General features: G+C 38.1%; 1 protein-coding gene across 9 annotated transcripts in view; it reads left to right on the top strand.

The window, feature by feature from the left end:
• Window positions 1–21,241, top strand: part of PTPN4 (protein tyrosine phosphatase non-receptor type 4) — a 190,166-nt gene that overhangs the window by 61,283 nt on the left and 107,642 nt on the right. For all 9 annotated transcript variants that reach the window (XM_055087461.1, XM_055087462.1, XM_055087463.1 and 6 more), the window contains exon 3: window positions 13,791–13,898. In XM_055087461.1, the coding sequence (XP_054943436.1) occupies window positions 13,791–13,898 (108 nt within the window). The remainder of the gene's footprint in view (window positions 1–13,790; window positions 13,899–21,241) is intronic.

The following is a 21,241-nucleotide window of genomic DNA, read 5'->3' as shown; positions in this document are numbered from 1 at the left end:
TTCATTTCTGGTTAAACATAAACATCTCTTTTCTTCCTCATTGCCGTATAGTACTCCATCTGTGGTGGCTAGTCTCCGAAGACAGTCTCACACTGAACCCCACCTCTTGCTATTCACACCTGTGCAGCGTCCCTCAACCTTGAATCTTGCCTAGTCTTTGGGACTCCCAGGAAAAAGAAGGCTTCCGTCTTCTAGATGGATCTCTTAGGACACCCCTCTGGAACAGTTCATCTCAGACTCTAGCTGTTGTGCTGTGAGAAGTCCATCCCATATGGAGATGCCGTGTACACAGGCTCTCTGGTTAACAGCCATAAGCTGATCATCCGGCCAGCCGTCTGCATCAGTTTTCAGCCACGCAAGTGGGCCGTCTTGTATGTCAGGTCCAGTCAGACTTCAGGACTTTAATAGCTGCCATCTAACTGCAATCAAAAGTGAGAACCAAAGCTGGGCTCAGTCAAGCCACCAAAGCATGAGAGATATTAATACTTAACAAAAAACATTTTGGTGTGTTTACTGTATTAGCAATGGATAGTGAGACAGCACTGCATTAGTATACGAAAATTTATCAAATTTACCCTTGGTTTGTTCATAGTTTAGGGCTGCTATGAATACTGCAGCTCTAAACAATTCTCGTACATGTGTATATTTGTATATATATGTACTTCTGTTGGGCAGATATCTAAGAGTGGAAATCTAGATCAAGTGTTACGAAACAGTTTTCCAAAGTGGTTATATGTATGTACATTTTCACCAGCAGTTTATGAGATTTACATTTGTTCCACATTCACACCAACACTTGGCATTTAACTTTTTTTTAGCCATTCTGGTGCTTGTGTTATAGTATCTCATTGTGACTTTTCCTTCTACTAATGAATTTTTCCGACATTTGAAAAATAATATCACTCTCTCAGCTCTTCCAGAGAATAAGAAGATTCATAACTCATTTTATGATACCAGCATAACTCTCATGTTAACAGCTAATAATATCATTATACATAAAAGGAATATTATAGACCAATCTGTCATGAACAAGAATTATAAAATTCCCAAACAGATTTTCAGCGAATTAAATCTATAATGCACACACGCACACACACACAGTCATATAAATGTGTTAATACCATGTTAGGTTTATTCAAAGAATGAGATGTAAAATAAAGGAGAAAAACCATATAATCATTTTCTTCAGTGTATAAAACAAACAAAAAACAACAAAACAAAACAAAACTTAGTGCAGTAGAAATAGAGAAGAATTTCTGTTAACTTATGAAGGGTATTTACAAATATCCTAAAGCAGACATCATACCTAGAAATGCAATACTGAAAATTTACCCCTGAAACTGGAAACAAGACAAGAATGTCCACTATCACCACTTCATTCTGTGTTTTTTGTTGTTTACATTTCTGTGTTTTTTTCCATGTAATTATTGATTATTTAGGTTTCTAGCTCTTACCTCACTCTGTAGTTCATCAGTAGTTTGGTTTCCCTTTGCTGAAGTCTCCTATGAAGGAAGATTTATCAGTTTTTCCGTATAGGGCCTTTCAGCATTTTGTACTATGTATTTTTTAACATCTTTATTGAGATATAATTCACATTTAAAATATACAGTTCATTCTTTTTTTTTTTTTTTTTTTTGCCGTTCGCGGGCCTCTCACTGCTGTGGCCTCTCCCGCCGCGGAGCACAGGCTCCGGACGCGCAGGCTCAGCGGCCATGGCTCATGGGCCCAGCCGCTCCGCAGCACGCGGGATCCTCCTGGACCGGGGCACGAACCTGCGTCCCCCGCATCGGCAGGCGGACTCCCAACCACTGCGCCACCAGGGAAGCCCCAGTTCATTCTTTTTAAGTGTATAATTCAGTGGGTTTTGGGGTATATTTTTTGGTATTTGCAATATTTTTAAATATTGTAATATACATACAAAACATAAAATTTATTACCACTTTAACCATTTCTAAGTGTATAGTTATGTGGCATTAATTACATTCACACTGTTGTTCAGTCATTACCGCTGTCTATTCCAAAACTTTTTCATCACTCCCAACAGGAGTTTTGTAACCATTAAGCAATAACTCCCCATTTTCCCTGACCCCAAAATCTATTAATTTGCCTGTTCTGGATATCTCATATAAGTAGAACTATACAATATTTGCTGTTTTTGGAAGAATGTCTGTTCGAACCCTTTGCTCATTTTGTAATTATCTGCCTTTTATTGTTGAGTTTTAAGAATTCTTTTTATATTCTGGATTCAAGTCACTTATCAGGTATATACAATTTGCAAATTTTTTCTCCCGTTCCATAGGTTGTCTTTTCACTTTCTTAATGGTATCCTTTGAAACACAAAAGTTTTAATCTTTGATGAATTATACTTTATCCTGTTTTCTTTTGTCACATGTGCTTCTGGTATCATATCTAAAATACCATTACCTGGTCAATGATCACAAAGATTTTTTTCCTCTAAGACTTTTTTAGTTCTAGCTATTAATTTTAGGGCTGTGGTTCATTTGGAGTTCATTTTTTATTTTTTATGTTTTTTTAATAGGGGCCCAATTTCATTATTTTGCATGTAGATATCCAGTTTTCCCTACACCATTTTTTGAAAAGACAGTTCATTCCCATTTAAATTCTTGATACCCTTGTCACAAACCAATTCACAATACTCTCTTCTATTCCAATGTCTATCCTTATGTGAGTGAGTACCCTTTTGTTTTGATTTCTGTAGTTTCATTGTTGGTTTTTTTTTTTTGCGGTACGTGGGCCTCTCACTGCTGCGGCCTCTCCCGTTGCGGAGCACAGGCTCCGGACGCGCAGCCTCAGCGGCCATGGCTTACGGCCCCAGCCGCTCTGTGGCATGTGGGGTCTTCCCGGACTGGGGCACGAACCCGTGTCGCCTGCATCGGCAGGCGGACTCTCAACCACTGCGCCACCAGGGAAGCCCAGTTTCATTGTTTTAAAATTGGGAATTGTGAGTTCTCCAACATTTGTCCTTCTTTTTCAAGATTGTTTTGGTATGTACACATTTAAGGTTGCTGTGTCTTATTGGTGGACTGGCCCTTTTGTCATTATATAATGTCCTCTTTGTCTCAGGCATTTTTTTCCTCTAGGCTTACTTTATCTTAGTATAGGCACTCCTCCTCTCTTCTGGTTAATGTTTACATGGTATATCTTTTCTATCATTTACTTTCAACCTACCTATATTTTTATATTTGGAGTTTCTTGGAGACAGCATATAACTGGGTTGTTTTTCAAATATGCTCTCTACCAATCTGTTTGAGTCCTGGTTGAAAATTGATTTCCTCCAGGGAAGACTTTTATTTGCTTTTGCCAGTCACCTGGGGGCACTATCATCCCAGGGCCACGTTTAAGTTTATTGTTTAACTTGGGGTTCTCAGGCCACATTGTAGCTGAATTCTGACCAGATAGGCAAGTTTTATTTTTACTTTTTTATTTCTTGTTTTGTTTTTCTGTGCTATTCTGCATGGCATAACTTTTTTGTTGTTCACTTTTACTCTGTAAGTATAGCCAATATAAAGTTTGTGGGTCTCTTGTTACATTTCCATCTTGAAGAGACCCTGGTATCACTTCTGATTCCTATGTATCCTGTGGTCAAAGTAGAAGCTAGAAAATTTAAGGGCTAGAAACTGACTTTAACATTTCTGAATAGCTAGGCTTCCTGATTTCACTTTGTTTTGGATCTTTGTTTCTACCTTGTTAAAAAATACTAACTCAGGGCTTCCCTGGTGGTGCAGTGGGTAAGACTCTGCACTCCCAATGCAGGGGGCCCGGGTTCCATCCCTGGTCAGGGAACTAGACTAAGAAGTCCACATGCCACAACAAAAATCCTGCGTGCTACAACTTAAGACTCGGCGCAGCCTAAATAAATAAATAAATAAGCAAACAAACAAACACACATACATATATACATACATACTAGCTCAGTAACAGATAAAGCAAAAAATTTTCTGCAAGTTTTTACCTAGTAATTTAGCTGCATTTCTATGGATTTTTCTAGAGTTTATAATCTCCTCTACTACCAGAAATAAAAGTCATATTTATGTATTATTTGCACAGAAAGTTTTTATTTCATAGTCACATATTCTGATGGTATATTCTCATCCAAGGAGGTGATCAAAGTCTATACTGTAATAGGAGTCTGAAGAAGTTCATTGTTAGGAGTCATTATATGCCTTTGGCCTGAACATTATGGAAGTAACTCCTACAGCCTTTTAAACTTTCTGACCTGACTAATCTATTACATGATTGGATTTTTTTCTTATGTGAAAATACTTGTTGTTTTCATCTTCAGGAGAGCATCTTTAGAAATAAGGAATCTTAGAGCCACAAGGGACCTCAGAGATCATCTAATCTAGTTGTTTCAGACATTTTAAAAAAAGGAATCCTTCGTATCACTATGTCAATATACCTGAAACTAATATAACATTGTAGGTCAATTATACTTCAATTAAAAACATATGGAATCCTTTCTTACCCCGTGATGACACACACGCACGCACACATGTCTGTGTAAGTGTGGTGAGTGTAATGGGTCAGTTACAGTTGCTGTGGTTGAATCAGGAAGCTCAAATTTGCCTTTCTTGGACTCTTCTCCCTCAACACACCAGCCCCTAACCCTGAGTACACTCACCGAGCCCTAAGCACTGCACAGGATAGTCTGTCACTCCTGACCTAGTCAATCCCGCAAGGTAAAGCTGGCCAAGTAGAAACAAAATTCACCCAAGACTGCATACTCACTGGCCAAATAAGGACTTGGCCTGACCGTTTGCTGTTTGCATTTTACCATTCTACCCTCAGGAGTACTTACCCTGCCGCAGGTCTGTAGGGAGGCTGCTTAGTGTTTCCTGGAAACTTATCTCTAACACAGCTGTCCTGTGTTTGGCCTGCAACAAGAATCTCGGTTTTGCCTGGCAGTTGTTATCGACTTAAAGTTCTGATGGTAAACCTAAATAAGTTCTGTTAGGGACAGCCTCTTCATCTTTAGAGGAACTATTTCCAGTAAGTTCGTTTCTCTGCAGATGTACTCGTGTGTTTTAGAGATTCCCTCAAATGCCTTGTTCTCTAACTGGACCTCTTGTGAAGTAAGAAAAACTGAAGGACCAGGAATGCTTGCAAAGGGACTTAAAAACCAATATACTTAAAAAAATTTTTTCTGTAGACTTTTACCATTCACTCATTCAACTAACCAAATATTTGTTGACTGCCTTCTTTGGCAGTAACTGTTCTACCTACTAGGGATTTTGTACATGTCAGGGTTCTCTGTTAGCTGTTCTCTTGCTCTTTCTTCTGACCCTGGACAGTCTCATCTGCTTCGTGGCTTCAGTATTTGTTTTACTTCTTTGATTGAGGTATGGTCTTTGCCCAATGAGGGAGGCCTCCAACTTCTTGGCCACACCATCCTGTGATTTAAAATTTGTAACAAAGAATTGGGATGCATGAGGAATGCTGGCAACTTCCCCTCCTGCAGAGATGCCATAACCCTTGACAGGGTGTGAGGGTATAGGGATTACCAATCTCTTGGCCACACTTTCTGGAGCAGAGATTACCTAGTGTTGGTCTGGGCCGAAGAGAGAGGAAGTGGACAATGGCTCAAGTGCCATGGACTCTCGCTGTTTTTACCAAGATTTAGTAGACTGTCTTGAATAAATGCTGTTTCATACCCTTAGGACAGTTCCCCAAGACTTTAAATTCTTGGGTTTTTAAATTATTTTCACCAGCAGTAGTTGTTTTGCTGGGGAGCAGGTCCATGGCACTGCTCTCTGGGCATCACTACGAGATTGGCTCTTGAGCACTGACCCAGCGTTGCACCTCTGGAAATTCCATTTCGTCATTCTGTATCATCCTTTTGAGATACTGCTCAATTCCATCTGCTACTATTTTATTAAGGAATTTTACGTCTATGGTCCTATGAAGGATATTTGTAGTTTTTTTTTTTTAATACTTTCTTTGTCCAGCTTTGATATCAGGGTTATACTGGTTTGATATCAGGGTTATACTGGTTTCATAGAGTGAATTGATTGAATAGATTAGGTGGATTTGTTCTTAATTCTTGTTTAAATGTTTCCTAGAATTTTCCAGTGAAAGCATCAGGTCCAGGAGATTTCATTTTGGGGGAGGTTTTTTTTTAAAGTATTTTGTAAGTATCTATTTCATATTAGGTGAATTTTAGTATGTTTTTGCGTTTTGAGGAATTAGTTTATTTCATCCATGTTGTCAGGTTTATCTGTGTAGATTTGTTTCTACTATTTACTTACCTTGTAAATGTTTTTGGAGTGTGTAGTGAAATCCTCAGTTATAGCTCTGCAGCTGGTCATTTGTGTCTCCTCTCTTTTCATTACTCTTGCTAGAAGTTTGTCAACTTTATTGATTTTCCAAAGAACCAGATTTCCGTAGATTTCTGCTCTTACCTATATTGCTCCCTTCCCTCTGTTTATTTTGCTGTTTTTCTGGTTTTCATTAGGAGAGAGTTTAGACTTGATTTGAGACCTTTCCTGTTTCCCCCCAAGTCCTCTTTATCCCATAGGTTATTTAGAAATGGGTTCTTTTTTTCCCCTAGGTGTTTAGTTTCTAAATTTTTCTTCCTATCTTTCTATTACTGTTTTCTATTTTGATTTAATTATGGTTATAGACCATGCTCTATATGATTTCAGTTTTCAATTTAGTAAGGTTTGTTTTATGACCCCGGATATGATCTGCCTTACGGATATTCCATGGACACTTGAAAAGAATGGGTATTCTGTTGTTGAGTAGAGTGTCCTATAAATGTCAGTTAGATCCTGTTAATGTATCATTGAGTTCTTCTATATTCTTGCTGATTTTCTGTTTAATAATTCTAGCAATTGCTTAATTGTTGACATCTCTAGTTATACTTATGCCTTTTCTATTTTCTACTTTTCTTCCCATTCTATTAATTTTTGTTTCATTAATTTTCCGTCTATGTTCTTTAGTGTGAGAACATTTTGTAATGTCCTTTTTTCCCTTGGTAAAGTTACTTGCTCTCAAGCCTACTTTTAAAAATTAATGTTTACGTGGTATATCTTTTTCTATATCCCTTTACTTTCAAAACTTACGTATATATTAATATATTTGAAGTGAATTTCTTTTAGATATTATATAGTTGGATCATGGTTTTTTCCCTACTCTGTCAATCTCAGCCTTTTAGGATAAACAACAAGGTCCTACTCGATAGCACAGAGAACTATTTAACATCCTATGATAAATCATAACAGAAAAGAATATTAAAAAAAGAATGTATATACATATGTATAACTGAATCACTTTGCTGTGCATCAGAAATTAACATAACATTGTAAATCAACTATACTTCAGTAAAAAAAAAATTCTGCCTTTTAATTCATGTATTTAGACCATATATTATACTTTCCTGTAATTATTATTATGTTAGAGTTTGTTTGCCATTTTATTACTTGCTTTCCGTTTGTTATGTTTTTCATTTGTTTCCTTTTTCCTGCCTTTCTAATAGATTATGTGAACATTTGCTAGGTTTCATTTTTATTTATTTTAGTGTTTTTGAGTAACACTTTGGGTAGGTTTTTTTTTTTTTTTGATTTTGGGTTTTTTTTTTTTTGGTGGTTGCTCTTGTTATTACATTTTACATATATAAATTATCATAGAATATTGGTGACAACATTTTACCTTGAATGATGTATAAAAAACTTATCTACCTTTAGGTACTTTTACCTTCCCGCCTTTATAATTGTCTCAATATTTTTCTGTACACACATTTGACAGCATATCAGATAAAGTTCAATTTTTTGCTTTAACCATCAAACATAATTTAATTTTTTTTTCTTTTTTTTTTTTTAGCGGTACGCGGGCCTCTTACTGTTGTGGCGTTTCCCGTTGCGGAGCACAGGCTCCGGACGCGCAGGCTCAGCGGCCATGGCTCACGGGCCTAGCCGCTCCGCGGCACATGGGATCTTCCCGGACCAGACCCAGCGGCCATGGCTCACGGGCCCAGCCGCTCTGCGGCATGTGGGATCTTCCTGGACTGGGGCACGAACCCGTGTCCCCTGCATCGGCAGGCGGACTCTCAACCACTGTGCCACCAGGGAAGCCCAAACATAATTTAATTTAATACTGAAGAGGATAGGCTTTTATATTTTCCTCAGTTTCTCCCATTTCATTGCTCTTCCTTCTTTTCTGTTTTTCCAAGTTTCTTAATGTTATTATTTCCTTTCTGGTTGGAGAACTTCTTTTAGGCATTCTTTTAGTGGTAGTCTATTGGTAATAAATTCCCTTAACTTTTCTTTTTTTCTGAGAATGTCATTATTTACCCTTCATTGCTATGCAATATGTTCTGTTAACAGCGAATTCTGGGTTGATAGTTCTTCTCTTTTAGCACCTAGAAAATGTTGTACCATTTCCTTCTGGTCTTATGGTTGCAGATGAGAAATCTATTCTAATTTAATTGTCATTCCCTATAGGTAAATTCTTTTTTCTAGTTGCTTTCAAGATTTTTTCCTCTTTGTTTTGTTTTCAGTAGTTTGGTTATGATGTATCTTGGGTGGATTTGTTTGGATTCATTTTGATTGAGGTTCACTTGGATTCTTGAATCTGTGTTTTTGCTTTCTGCTAAATTTGTGAAAATCTCAGCAAATGTTTCCTCAAATATTTTGTCATCCTGAAGCGCTTTCTCTTCTCTCTTAGGCACTCCAGTGCCATGACTGTTATACCTTTTTTTGTTGTCCCACTGGTCTCTGAGGCTCTGGTCATTTTTTTTTTTTTTTTTTTTTTTTTTTTAGTCTAACTTCTCTGTTGTTTAGATTGGGTAATTTCTATCGATTTGTCTTGAAATTCATTGATTCTCTTCTTTCTCATCTTTGTTCTTCTATTGAGCACATCCAGTCAGTTTTCATTTCATTACTATATTTTTTAGTTTTATAATTTCCATTTGGTTCTTTTATATTTTCAGTTTTTTGCAAAATATTCTGTTTTCTAAACAATCTTTATAATGGCTCATTGAAACATTTATATGATAGCTGCTTCAAAACACTTGTTAGGTAATTCCAACATCTGAGTCATGTGTCTGTTGATTGTTTTTTCTCATTCTAGTTGAGATTTTTCAGGTTATGATTAGTGATTTTAGGTAGTATCCTGGACATTTGGGGCAATGTATCATGAGACTCTGGATTATACTGAATCTTCTCTGTAGCAGGGAGTCACTCTGATGTAGTATCCAGGTCCTGGCCTGCCTTTGTGGGTTGTGGTTCTAATGACAATCTGGTTTCCAGAACCTTTGCATTACTCTTTTGGTCTACTTCGTGTGTGTGTGTGTGTGTGTGTGTGTGTGTGTGTGTGTGTGTGTTTTATCCAGAGACCTTACTGAAAATTTTGCACATATTCCACACTGTAATTGAGTTTTAAACCTTTGCTCTTTTAATTTTGGTCAGTTTCACTTGTGGTTCCTTATTTGGATTTTACTTCAAGGTTTAACTCTCCCTTTTTCTAGCTACCTCCTCTCCCAAATCCTCCTGTTTATTTCTGTTTGGCAGATGGCACCTGCTACCGCTGGGTGGTGGTGGGAGTGGAAATCTAGGCTTCCCTCTCAGCTTCTGCTGTCACCACCCCCATGGGGCAGTCTGAGCACTGCCTGTTACCACTAGGCTGAGGTTCAGACTGTGCACTCAGCTTCTGCTGATACCACCCCTGGGAGAGACTGTGTATTTCAGCATGCTGTTGGCTGGCAGAGAGTAGAAGAGCAGGCTTCCCACTTGCTGCCAGCAGTACCAGGAGACACATGGAACCCCAGGCCCCTGCTTGGTTTCCATGGCGCTGCTGGAGACGGGCTCAATTTTTTTCCACTGGGTTTGGCAGGATTGGAGTCAGCATTGTTAGTAAGGTTTCTGTCCTGCTTAGAGACTCTTTTCCTGGTCATTTGCTTGAGAAAGCAGGCTTTTTTGGTCTCTTTCCATCAGGCCTATTGATATTTCTGGGTTGTAGGATTCTCCAGTACCAAGTCTATGGTATGTGTGAGGTAAAAAGAAAACTTGATTGAGAGTCTAGAAATAAACCCCTACATGTATGGTCAACAGATTTTCAACAAAGTTACCAGGAGCATTCAGTGGGGAAAGAATAGTTTCTTCAGCCAGTGGTGCTTGGACAATTGGATATGCACATGCAAAAGAATGAAATTGCATTCCTACCTAGGTTATATACCTACCATATACAAAGATAAACTCAAACAGGCTGAAGGAACTACATGTAACATTTAAAAGTATAAAACTTTTTGAAGAAAATATATGGATAATTCTTTATGAACTTGGATTTAGCAATGAATTCTTAGATATGACACTGAAAGCACAAGCATCAAAAGAAAAACATGAATAAGTTGGGCTTCAGAAAAATTTAAAACTTACGTGTATACAAGTATGTGATCAAGAAAGTGAAAAAACACCTATGAAAAGGGATAAAATATTTGCAAATCATATATCTGATAAGTGTCTAGCATCTAGATTATAAAAAGAACTCTTAACGCACAACAACGGAAAGATTATCAACCCACTTTAAAAAATGAGCAAAAGACTTTATTAGACATTTCTCCAAAGATAAACAAATGGCCAACAAGCACGTGAAAAAAAGGCTCAGCATCATTAGTTGTTATAGAAATGCAAATCAAAACCACAGTGAAGTACCACTTCATACCCAGTGGGATGGCTTTAATCAAAAGAATAGAAAATAACAAATGTTGGCAAGGATGTGGAGCAATTGGAACCCTCATGCATTGCTGGTGGGAACATAAAATGGTACAGCTGCTATGGAAAAGAGTTTGGTGGTTCCTCAAAAAGTTAAACAGAATTTGCATATGATCCATTGATTCCACTTCTGTGTATATACCCAGAAGAACTGAGAGCAGGTACTCAAACAGATAACTTGTACGCCTTTACCAAAAGGTGGAAGTATCTTGGGTGGCCCCAGCCTGCAGTGGCTTGAAGCAGGATTTTGGTTCTCCAGCCAGGGATTGAAGTCAGGCCGTGGCAGTGAGAGCACTGAATCCTAGCCACTGGGCCAGTGGCCAGTGAGTGACAAGACCCTGGCCTGTCGGCTTTGTAGAAATGAATTTCCACAAAGAGACAGAAAGTAATGAAACAAGTAAAGTGTTTATTAGAAGGAAAAAGGGTACATGTGGATAGACACACAGGTGGGCTTAGAGAAAGAGCTGTGCCCTTGTGGTAGTTTGAGTCACTTTTATGGGGCATTTCTTCTGGGTTTCCTCTGGCCAGTCATCTTGCTTTGCCTGGCTCTTGAGTTTGTATTTGGTTTATCTCAGGGTCCTCCCCTGTTTGTGCACGCATCTCTTAGCCAAGGTGGATTCTAGCAAAGGGGCCTATGGGTAGGTTGACATCACCTACTATGGATGGCGTCCCCTCCCTTTTTGCCCCCCGAGGAGCCGTTCTGCGCGTGTGTGGTCAGGAAGGTCTCTTTGACCTCGAGAATAAGGAATGGGGTCTCTTTATCTTTTATCTGGGCAGGATTCAGCTCTTCTCTGCTCCCGCTATTATCTTTGTCTTGGAGTATCTGTCCACAGGGGGCAGACTCCAGCTGCGCAGCCTGGGGCCCATCTATCTTCTGCCTCAGAAACAACAGTACCCAAAAGGTGGAAGCAACCCAAATGTCCATCAACTGATAAATAAGTTGTGATATATTCATATAATGGAATATTATTTAACCATATAAAGGGATTAGATGTGGATACATGGTACAACATGGAACCTTGAAAACAATGCTGAGTGAAAGGAGCCAGACAGAAAAGATCACATGTTGTTCAATTCCATTTATATGAAATATTCGCAATAAGCAAATCCATAGAGACAGAAAGCAGATGAGTGGTTGCCAGGGCCCGGGGCAGGAGATACTGTTCAATGGATGTGGTACAGTGTTCTTTTGGTATGATGACAATGTTTTGGGACTAGGTAGAAATGATGGTTGCACAGTATTGTGAATGTACTAAATGCAGAAGGATTGCACACTTTTAAATGGTTAATTTTACATTATGTGAATTTTACCTCAATAAAAAGAAATGGAAAGAAAACCCAAGGAGTTCCCTAGCCAGGCTGCTACTTTTATCTTTCAGAGTTAAAAAAATTTTTTTCTGCATTTTGTTGTTGTTGTTCGTTGGTTTCACTCAGCTGGAGGTATAGGGAGAAATGCATCTACTCCATCTTGTCTCTAGAAGAGTACCTTAGGCTCACCTTAGCAGCTTTTTGAAAAGACTAATGCCCAGTCTCCATCCTGGGCCAATTTAATGAGAATGGGAGATGGGTGGGGGAGGTGAGTTGCATCAGTACAAAAAATGTTCACAGGTTATTCAAATGGGGACCACCATTGTGAAGCATTGTTTGAGGCACATACTTCCTACCATTGATGAGTTTTGGAAATAGCTATTTGACACACTGAGATGTGAAGGGAAGCTCTTTACAAGGAAGGTCATTCTTTTGAACATTGTTATCTGCAGGTATGAATTTTGAAATAGCTCTGCTATCTCACTAACAGCCTATGAATGCAGCTGACAGCAGGAATGTGGATTAGAGAGATGAAAGAAACCTGGTACTTGATTACACCGTTCATCTACTGAACTAGCCAACTCTGGAGTCTGTCGTATCTCTCTGCTTTCTACTGTATGAAAAAAATACTTATGTCCTTATCGTTTCAGCTCTGAGTTTTGATTCTAACTTGTAGCTGGAAGCTACCAAACTATCATAGCTATTGAGAGGCGAAATTGGTGGAAAAATACACCACTATTCACTAATGTGTTTTCCTAGTATTTGTCTCATATAAATAACACTGCACTGAATGTATTGGGGTGTATAGCTGTTTCTCCCAAAGTTGGATTTTATTTTTCACTCAGGTTAGGATGACAGAAGTAGCCAATATTGTTACTGCTCTCGCTAATGTTTCCAAAGTGCTTTCCCAGCAGATGATACCCATCCACAATGTTAGCAGCATTAGGTTTTTTTAATTATTATTTAATTAATTTATTTTTTATACAGCAGATTCAGCATTAGGTATTTTTTATCTTGCTCGCTGGATTTTACTTTTTGGATTGTTGTGTGTTCATGGTGTGTCATTGTGGTTTCCCACTGTGATTTCTTTTATTGCTGAACATGTTAGCAGTTTCTCCATGTTTTCAGTGATTAGCTACATTTCTTTTTAGGAAAGTTCCAATCATGCCCTTTGTGCTACAGCTTGGTAGCTACGGGGCTTAGGGAAGCCACAGCATGATGCCCACATGATAAAATTGGTGTGAGATTGAAAAGAGATCTTTTCCTAAAGTTCTCTGTATTCTTTGATAATTAGAATATTATCAGTTTGCTGCAGATAATTTTCACTGTTTTATTTCCCTTTTCATGGCATTATCTATCTTATACACACAAATTTTAAATTGTACTTAGTCAAATATGTCACTTTCCAGCCATAATTTAAAGGTAAGAATAAGACAGGAAGACAAATGATATGGATACATACATGAGTTAATGTGCTAACAATATAAAATTACAAGAATGCCACGAGAATAGCCTAAAAGCAGAAGACATTTTCAAAGGTTTCCCTTATATTTTCATCTTTATTATGTACTCCTTGAACCAGTTTGCCCAAAGTCAGACTTTTCTAAGTACGATGTAACGTGTGGAGTCTTTATTGCTCAACCAAGTCGTTGGCATGGAATCAGTTGCCAACTTAATAAAAGAGGAGAGTCCAAGAGTTTCAAAATCTGAAAGGATGTAGCCTGTCAGTTTGATTTCCTGTTATTTTTCTTCCAGAAACATGATCAGGGGCAGGTTCTGTTGGAGATGGTCTTCAGGCACCTTGATTTGACTGAGCGTGACTATTTTGGTTTACAGCTGGCTGACGATTGCACAGATAACCCAGTAAGTGTAAGCTGCTGTCTTTCATTGCCATTGCAATTTTTCTCTCTTCATAATAAGTCCTTTCTGATTTATAATGTTCACTGTTTGAGTTTTTTAAAAATTTTAATTTGAATGATTACAGGTAATTCTTTTGCCTTTGAACCTCAATTTCTTGATGTTTTAATCTGTTGGGTTATTTCCTTAAGGTTTTTCTAATTATAAGTCAGTGTATAGATCGAGTGCCAGTTTCTTTCTCTACATGTCTCAGACAACTGAGAAGCAAATCTAATTTGTACTTCTTGGAGAGAAGATTGGGCATAAGGTTTAAAATGTTAACATTACAATATTGAAGTAAATACTTAATGTATCTTGAGTCTTACATAAATTAGCCTGCATTAAGATGAAATTAGTTTTTCATGTTAAAATTGTGAATTCTTTGTAAATTTATATGGTTATACAGTGAGGGTTTTTCACAAACGAATATGATATCCTTTTGCCTAGTACAGGAGAGTGACTGTTTTGAAGGAACTGTTTTGTATAGTTGAGAAAAATTGAGAGGCTGAAGAAATGGTTCTCCGAATCAGTGCTTTAGAAATCATTTTGTAAGGTCTTATATGGAAAATACGAGTTAACAGTTGGGAGGAAAATAGGGCTTCTCTCTATCTCTTGCTCTCGTTTTCTCTCATGGTTACGTCCTAGGTCTCTGAAAGAATGGTTAATGGGAAGTAAATATGAAATGTTAAATATTACTTTTTCTTGGCCTTACTTACTGATTTTGTATGAAAAACTGTGAAGATGAGATGGATAAAATAAAGCAAGGTCCAGCTAGTCTCAGTGGAAATAAATCCTTTTGTACTGAACTGAAATAAAAACAAACTTTCCTCGTACTTCATCAGATGACTTGAGCTGCTCCAAGGCCTAGAGAAATAGTGTTATTTCTTAATAAGTGAATGTGAAAATATTGATAGAAGTGAGTAGAAATGTCAGTAATGCTACCTTTCACAGAAAGATAAATTGTTAGCCAGGCAAATAGTGAAAGGTGTCTGCTACTATGTGCAATATTGAGATTTTAAAAAATAGATAATTCTTAGGTTATCTTGCTGACACTCATAGGTCAGACCGTTTAGATAGAAGCCTATCTTTTTTTTTTTTTTTTTTTTTTGTGGTATGCGGGCCTCCCTCTGTTGTGGCCTCTCCCGTTGCGGAGCACAGGCTCCGGACACGCAGGCTCAGCGGCCATGGCCCACGGGCCCAGCCGCTCCGCGGCATGTGGGATCCTCCCAGACCCGGGCGCGAACCCGGTTCCCCTGCATCGGCAGGCGGACGCGCAACCACTGCGCCACCAGGGAAGCCCAGAAGCCTATCTTTAGATGGTTTGGAGAAGTGACAGACAACAAAGAAGAAAGAGACCAGTTACTTATCACCATAGTCACTAAGAAAGTGTTCCAGAAGGACTAAGAATTGAGACCACATATGTTAAAAGAAGTAAAAATTCTGTCTCATAAAGTTGTACACAAGAAGACATTTCTACTCTAAAACAATTACAGCAGGATAAATGTGGGGAAGCAGAGGTATCAGTATTTTGAGCTGGGTTGATCTTTTGGCTCTCTCCTACTTTTTCTTACTTTGTCTTACTTTTCTATCTTGAGCATCCCTTCTGAAATAAGGTATTATATTCCCAGGTCCCAGGGACCAATTGCTGATGATCCAGAATAATTCTTCCCCCCAGATTAGAATCATACAGTTTTAAAGACGCAAAAGAAGCCTTAGAGATTATTTTGTCATACCACATTTATTTTTCATGAGAAATTATCGCACTCCAAGGAGATAAAGCCCAAGCTACTTTGCTGGTATTAATGAAACTAGACTTGGGTCTCCTAACCCCCCCTGCAGGTCTTTTCCGTACACAGTGCTACAACTTCAGTATTTAAATATTCAGAAGAATCTGTGAAATGCCAAAAGGTGTCTAAGGAGGGGCCTTTAGAGCACAAATATAATTATTGTCCCATTTCTGGTTGTCAGTGAAATATGTCAAGACTTTGAGGATAATTAATGGACTGAGGAAAAGAGGTGCCATTTTAAAAAAGAGAAGGAGTAACGGGGTAATATTTATGAAATATCTATTGCGGACTTGTTAGTAAACCAAATTCTCACAATAATCTTATGAAACTATCATTAAAATTCTCTTAAAGATGAAAAACTGAGGCTTACAAAACTCGTTTAATTACACAGATAATTAAGTAGCTGCAAAAGGATTTGAAATCATATTTATCTGACTCCAGAGCCTTTATTTTCCCTTCCCAAGAGAGAAGGATGCAGAGGCACAGGACTTATAAAAATGAGCATATTGAGGAGAGGAGGTACTCATGCCATAAAATTACCAGCAGTGACCAAAAGGGACTTGGTAATATCCCCAAAGAATTAACCCCTGTCAATTCTTACTAGTTAAGAGTTTCTTCATCTTAAAGCTCATATATGTTGTATATACATGTATATATGCATATAGTGTGTAAATGCATATGTTGCATATATATATATTTTATATGTATAGACACTGTATACTCTCTTTTGAGCATCAGAATCAGTACTGCCTTAGGCACGTACACACTGAAGTTAGTTTAATTGGATTTGTAACTGATGAACTAAAAAAGCGCCTAGCATTGGATTGTAGTTTTATATGTAACAAACACAGAATCATAGCTGACTATCCTTTGCTTTAGAATCTTCCTTGGCAATGAATTCCAGTGCAACAAACAAAATTACTTAAATGAAAAGCTTTGACTTTTTGAAATTTCTTCTGCTTTCATTTAAAACCTATTTATCACAGCTTTACTCTTAGCAACATGTCTTGTATAATAGTTGTATTCAGTAAATGTGTATTGAGTGAGTGAGCAAAATAATGAGTAACATGGTTGTAATTCATTACCCATAATTTCTTTAATTTTATAAGCACTTCAAGGTGGCTGTACCTTAGTGGCTTTTATCAGCGTGATATTCATCAGAGCCTCGAGATTATATTACTCATGTGCATCACGAGTAATATATTTACTTTCTTTTTTTTTTGCCCCCAGAGTGAATTACAGTGCCCTTCAGTGGGACAAAGAGTAGATTATTGATTACTGTTGACTTGTTCTTTCTGCAGTTTCATCCTTCTGATAGTTTTGTTGTGGTTATGATATTTACTGGTTTACTACTGTTTCTATATCCCCTAACCTTGTGACTTTCAAACTTGAATGTACATCAGAATCACCTGAAGGCTTCTTACAGTACAGATTTCTGGGCCCTATGCCTAGAGTTTCTAATTCAGAAAGTTTGGGGTGGAGCTCCGGTAATTCACATTTCAAACCAATTCCCCTGTAATGCTAATGCTGCTAGTAGTTCAAGGCACCACATTTTGAAAACCACTGCTCTAACCCAATAGACTGTTAATTAGGTAAGAAATGATTCATAGAGAACAGCTTGGTCTACTATTTGAAGATTAATTTTATATAACTCAGTGTTCTTGAATTATTTCATCTGGTTTGAAGAAATATAGAAGTCACATAGAGAATGACTGTTATTTCAACCAACCATGTTTTAGTACAACATGATTGCTAAAATGCTTGCTTTTATTTCTGTCATGTTCTCATATGGTATTTCTCTTATGTTCCTTTCATCTGTTTCTACTGTAATACCTTAATTCAGGCTCTTATTACCTACCTTTTGTATAAACCTCTTTGGTAGCCTGCCAAATGATAGATGTTTGTTTTTGTTCTCCCTAAACCCAGTTCCATTTTGGGAGGGAATGACAAAGGGGTCTGGGGTGCAGAGAAGTAGTTCAGAGAGAATCGGTAGCATATGCAGAGGTCCAGAGTGAAGAGAGATGACTGTTGTATTTGAGGAACTGAAAAAGAATTTTTTAATACCTATGGCTGGAATGTAGAGCAGGAAGAGAAGATGGGTCACAGATGAGAGATGAGCAGTGCAGTAGATCATCAAGTGCTTTTGATCTGTGTTAAGATTGTACCAGCCTAAGGATTTATTTACACAGCAACGTGAAAATTGTATTTTAGACATATCACTCTGGGTACATTATAGCCAGTGGCAAGTAAAGTGGCAAACTACAGACAGTTGGGAGATGGTTGCACTAGTGAGTTACTGGATTGGCTGTGGTGGTGGGTAAGCGCTCAAGAGAGTCAGGAGAGAGAGTCAGCAGGGCTCGTGAGACAAAGAGTGAGCTCAGAGCGTCTGGTACCTCCGATTCTGTCTTTGGCAACTTGGTAGATAGAAGAACCATCCAAATGGTATTGTTGGTTTTCTTTTTCAGTTACCAATTGTTTATTTCTAGCATATAGAAATACAGTTTATCTTTTTATTGTGTAACCTTTCTAAACTCACTTATTCTAGTCACTTTTTGTAAATTCTGTAGGATTTTCTACATAGATTGTCATGTAAACATATGTTTTTTTCTGCGTAAATCATGTCATATGTGAATAGGGAGTTTTACTTCTTCCTTCCCAGTCTTTATTCTTTTTTTCCATTATTTTTTATTCTTTATTACATGAAAGCTGAGACTACCAGGACAGTGATGAGTAGAGGTGGCTGACGGCAGCACACTGCCTCACCTGTTCCCTGTCATAGGAGGAAGGGTCCAGGGTCTCACCACTAAGTGTGCTTTCAGCTTCTAGAATTTTTCTTTTAAATCAGTATAATTGAGGCATAATTTACATAGAATAAAATTCAGCATCCATTCATAATGAAAACTCTTAAACTTGGAAGAGGAACATTCTCTCTGTGATAAAGGACATCTACTAAACACAGGTGCATCAGGGAATTGTAAAACCACAATGAGACGTCACTGCACATCCATTAGAATAGTTAAAAAATTAGAGTCTCACAATACCACATTTTGGCAAGGATGTGAAGCAACTATTAAGAATTGCTTATAGGACTTTAAAAGGGTTCAGCCACTTTGGAAAGTAGAGTTTGGACGTTTCTTGTAAAACTAAACATAGATTTAATATATACCTCCAAGGAACCCCTCTTTTGGATATTTATCCAAGAGAAATGAAAACATGTTACATGAAACCTTGTACACAAATGATCATAGTAGCTTTATTCATAATAGCTCATTCCTGAATTAACTTTAACATCGGTCAATAAGTGAATGGATGAAAAGTAGTTGTTATATTTTTGCATAGTGGAACACTACATGATATACTCTGTTATTTCATTTATATAAAATTGTAGAGCAAGCAAAACTGGTATATAGTGACTAAAAGCAGATCAGTGGTTGCCTGGGCTTGGGGGACTGGGTGCAAAGAGACACAGGGAACCTCTCAGGGTGATAGAAAGAGCTGGGCTGTGGACATGGTAGTGACGCCCTGTACGACTTGGACTGTGTTATTGGGAACGAGTGGAGCTGGACCCACAGCCCATACTCTGCTTCCCTTCGGGCGAATGGTTATCTCTATTCATTTCTTTACATTTGCACCTGCTTCTCTTTCCTGGGGCTTCGGGGTCTTCCTGTGCATGCAGAAGTTGACCTGTCAGCCAGAGCTGAGGTGGCTTTTATGTCCGGATTTTAGAGCTAAGCCCTGCTGCTGCCTTCCTCTCTCTCAGGATTTCCTCCTCAATTTCCTGGGTGCCCTGCCACTCCTCCTGAACTCTGTCCACTGGCACCTCAAGTTAGTGAGGCTGTCCCCTGCCTGGCGCAGGATTTGAAATTGCTCTCAGGCAAAAAACTGCAACTATAGAAATCTCACCCATTGCAGTTTTTGTTTTTCAAGAATAGACTTAGGTCCAATTTCTTCTGCCTGCATTTTGTTGCTTTCCAATGTAAAATATTGTACATAACACACAGAATAAAAATGAGTGCCATGAGCAGACAAGAAATGTTAAGGATTTCTTAGAAGATTCAGTGCTTGCAAGGATTGGTAGAAAAATCAAATAGAGGAAACCGAAAAAAGAATGTAGGAGAGAAATACAGTAGAGGTGGGAGAGTTTTCAGGGTAAGGCAGCACAGTTTATCAAAATGATTTGAAACAGCTTCGCTGCTTAGCCCTCTTGTCTTCTCTTTCTCTGGTTCAGCGAGGGCAGCAGGTGCAGTTCCTTGTGGAATAAATACGTTTGTGTGTTTGGGATGAAGGTGCGGAGAACTCATTCCTTCTTAGTGATATAATGAATCTGCCTTGAGAGTCCAAATGAATCATTTGGAAAACTTTTTACAACTAGTAGGACTTAAAGCTGAACAAACATAAATATCAATAACTTTCTATATATCAATTAGGGAACATAATCCAACAAAATAGCAAATTAAATACGTTTTCTTTAAAAAACCCAAATCCATTGAATATCTATGAATAAACTTTTGACATTAGGGGTATCAAAATCTATAGGAAGAAAACTATAAAACTTTACAGGAAGAGATAATAGAAGACATGAGTAAATGGAGAAATAACACGTTCAGGATGAGGAAGACTCATTGCTGTGAAGATTTCACTGGTAAAGTCAGTGCAGTTGCTAGTTAGAATCTGAACTGAATTTTGGGGTGGCGTGAGTGAAGTTGACCCTGTGACCCTCAAGTTCATCTGGCTCCATCTTCATGGTTTAAGCCAAGAACCTACGTCCTATCTAATTGACGTCACTGAGGAAGTATTACATTTCCCAGTGCTTGTTAGTGTACTCCTCCTAGCTGTGTCAGCCTCACACATCTACTTGTGTATGTAAATATGTCTGCATTTCTGGTGAGGAAGGCAGGCTTTGGGGCATTAACTGGTCCCAAATTTCAATTTTAGACAGACATTAAAATAAATGTAATTTATGGGTTTTTTTCTAGAAAGTATGAAGGAAAAAATCACTAGATTGATAGATAGATGGGTGAGACTATGGATAAATGGGTGGATACATAGGGGGAACAGATGTGTTAAGTAGGGGTGAAAACCATCTGATTATTGGCACAGAAACAGATTCCTCTGCCCCACTGAGTCATTCAGCAGGGTTAGTCCTTCACCAGGTATTTCTAGTAGATGTTATATGCCATGTTCTGTGCTGGGTACTGACTCTTCAGCTATAAATCAGATTTTATTCCTTGCCTTAAGGAGTTCAAAATCTAAGAAAGGGGATAGGCAATAAAAAAGTAAAACAAATATGTTGCAATTAAGAAAATGTTATGAAGGAATTTAACATTCCTTACCCGAAGGAAAATAACTAAGTAGATAGGAGCTTTGTGATATTTGATACTTTTGATAGGGCAGTCCATGAAGGCCTTTCTGATGAGGTGGAATTTAAGCTGAGACTTAAATAACGAAAGACGTCAGCCATGGGAAAAGCCGGAGAAGGACATTCTGTGCATAAGGAAGCTTAGAATTGAAGGCCCCAAGATG

This window comes from Physeter macrocephalus, chromosome 2, assembly GCF_002837175.3.
Source record: "Physeter macrocephalus isolate SW-GA chromosome 2, ASM283717v5, whole genome shotgun sequence".
NCBI classification, from domain to species: Eukaryota; Metazoa; Chordata; class Mammalia; order Artiodactyla; family Physeteridae; genus Physeter; species Physeter macrocephalus.
The sequence above is the reverse complement of the archived record's forward strand: the minus strand, read 5'-3'. Positions and strand labels throughout refer to the sequence as shown.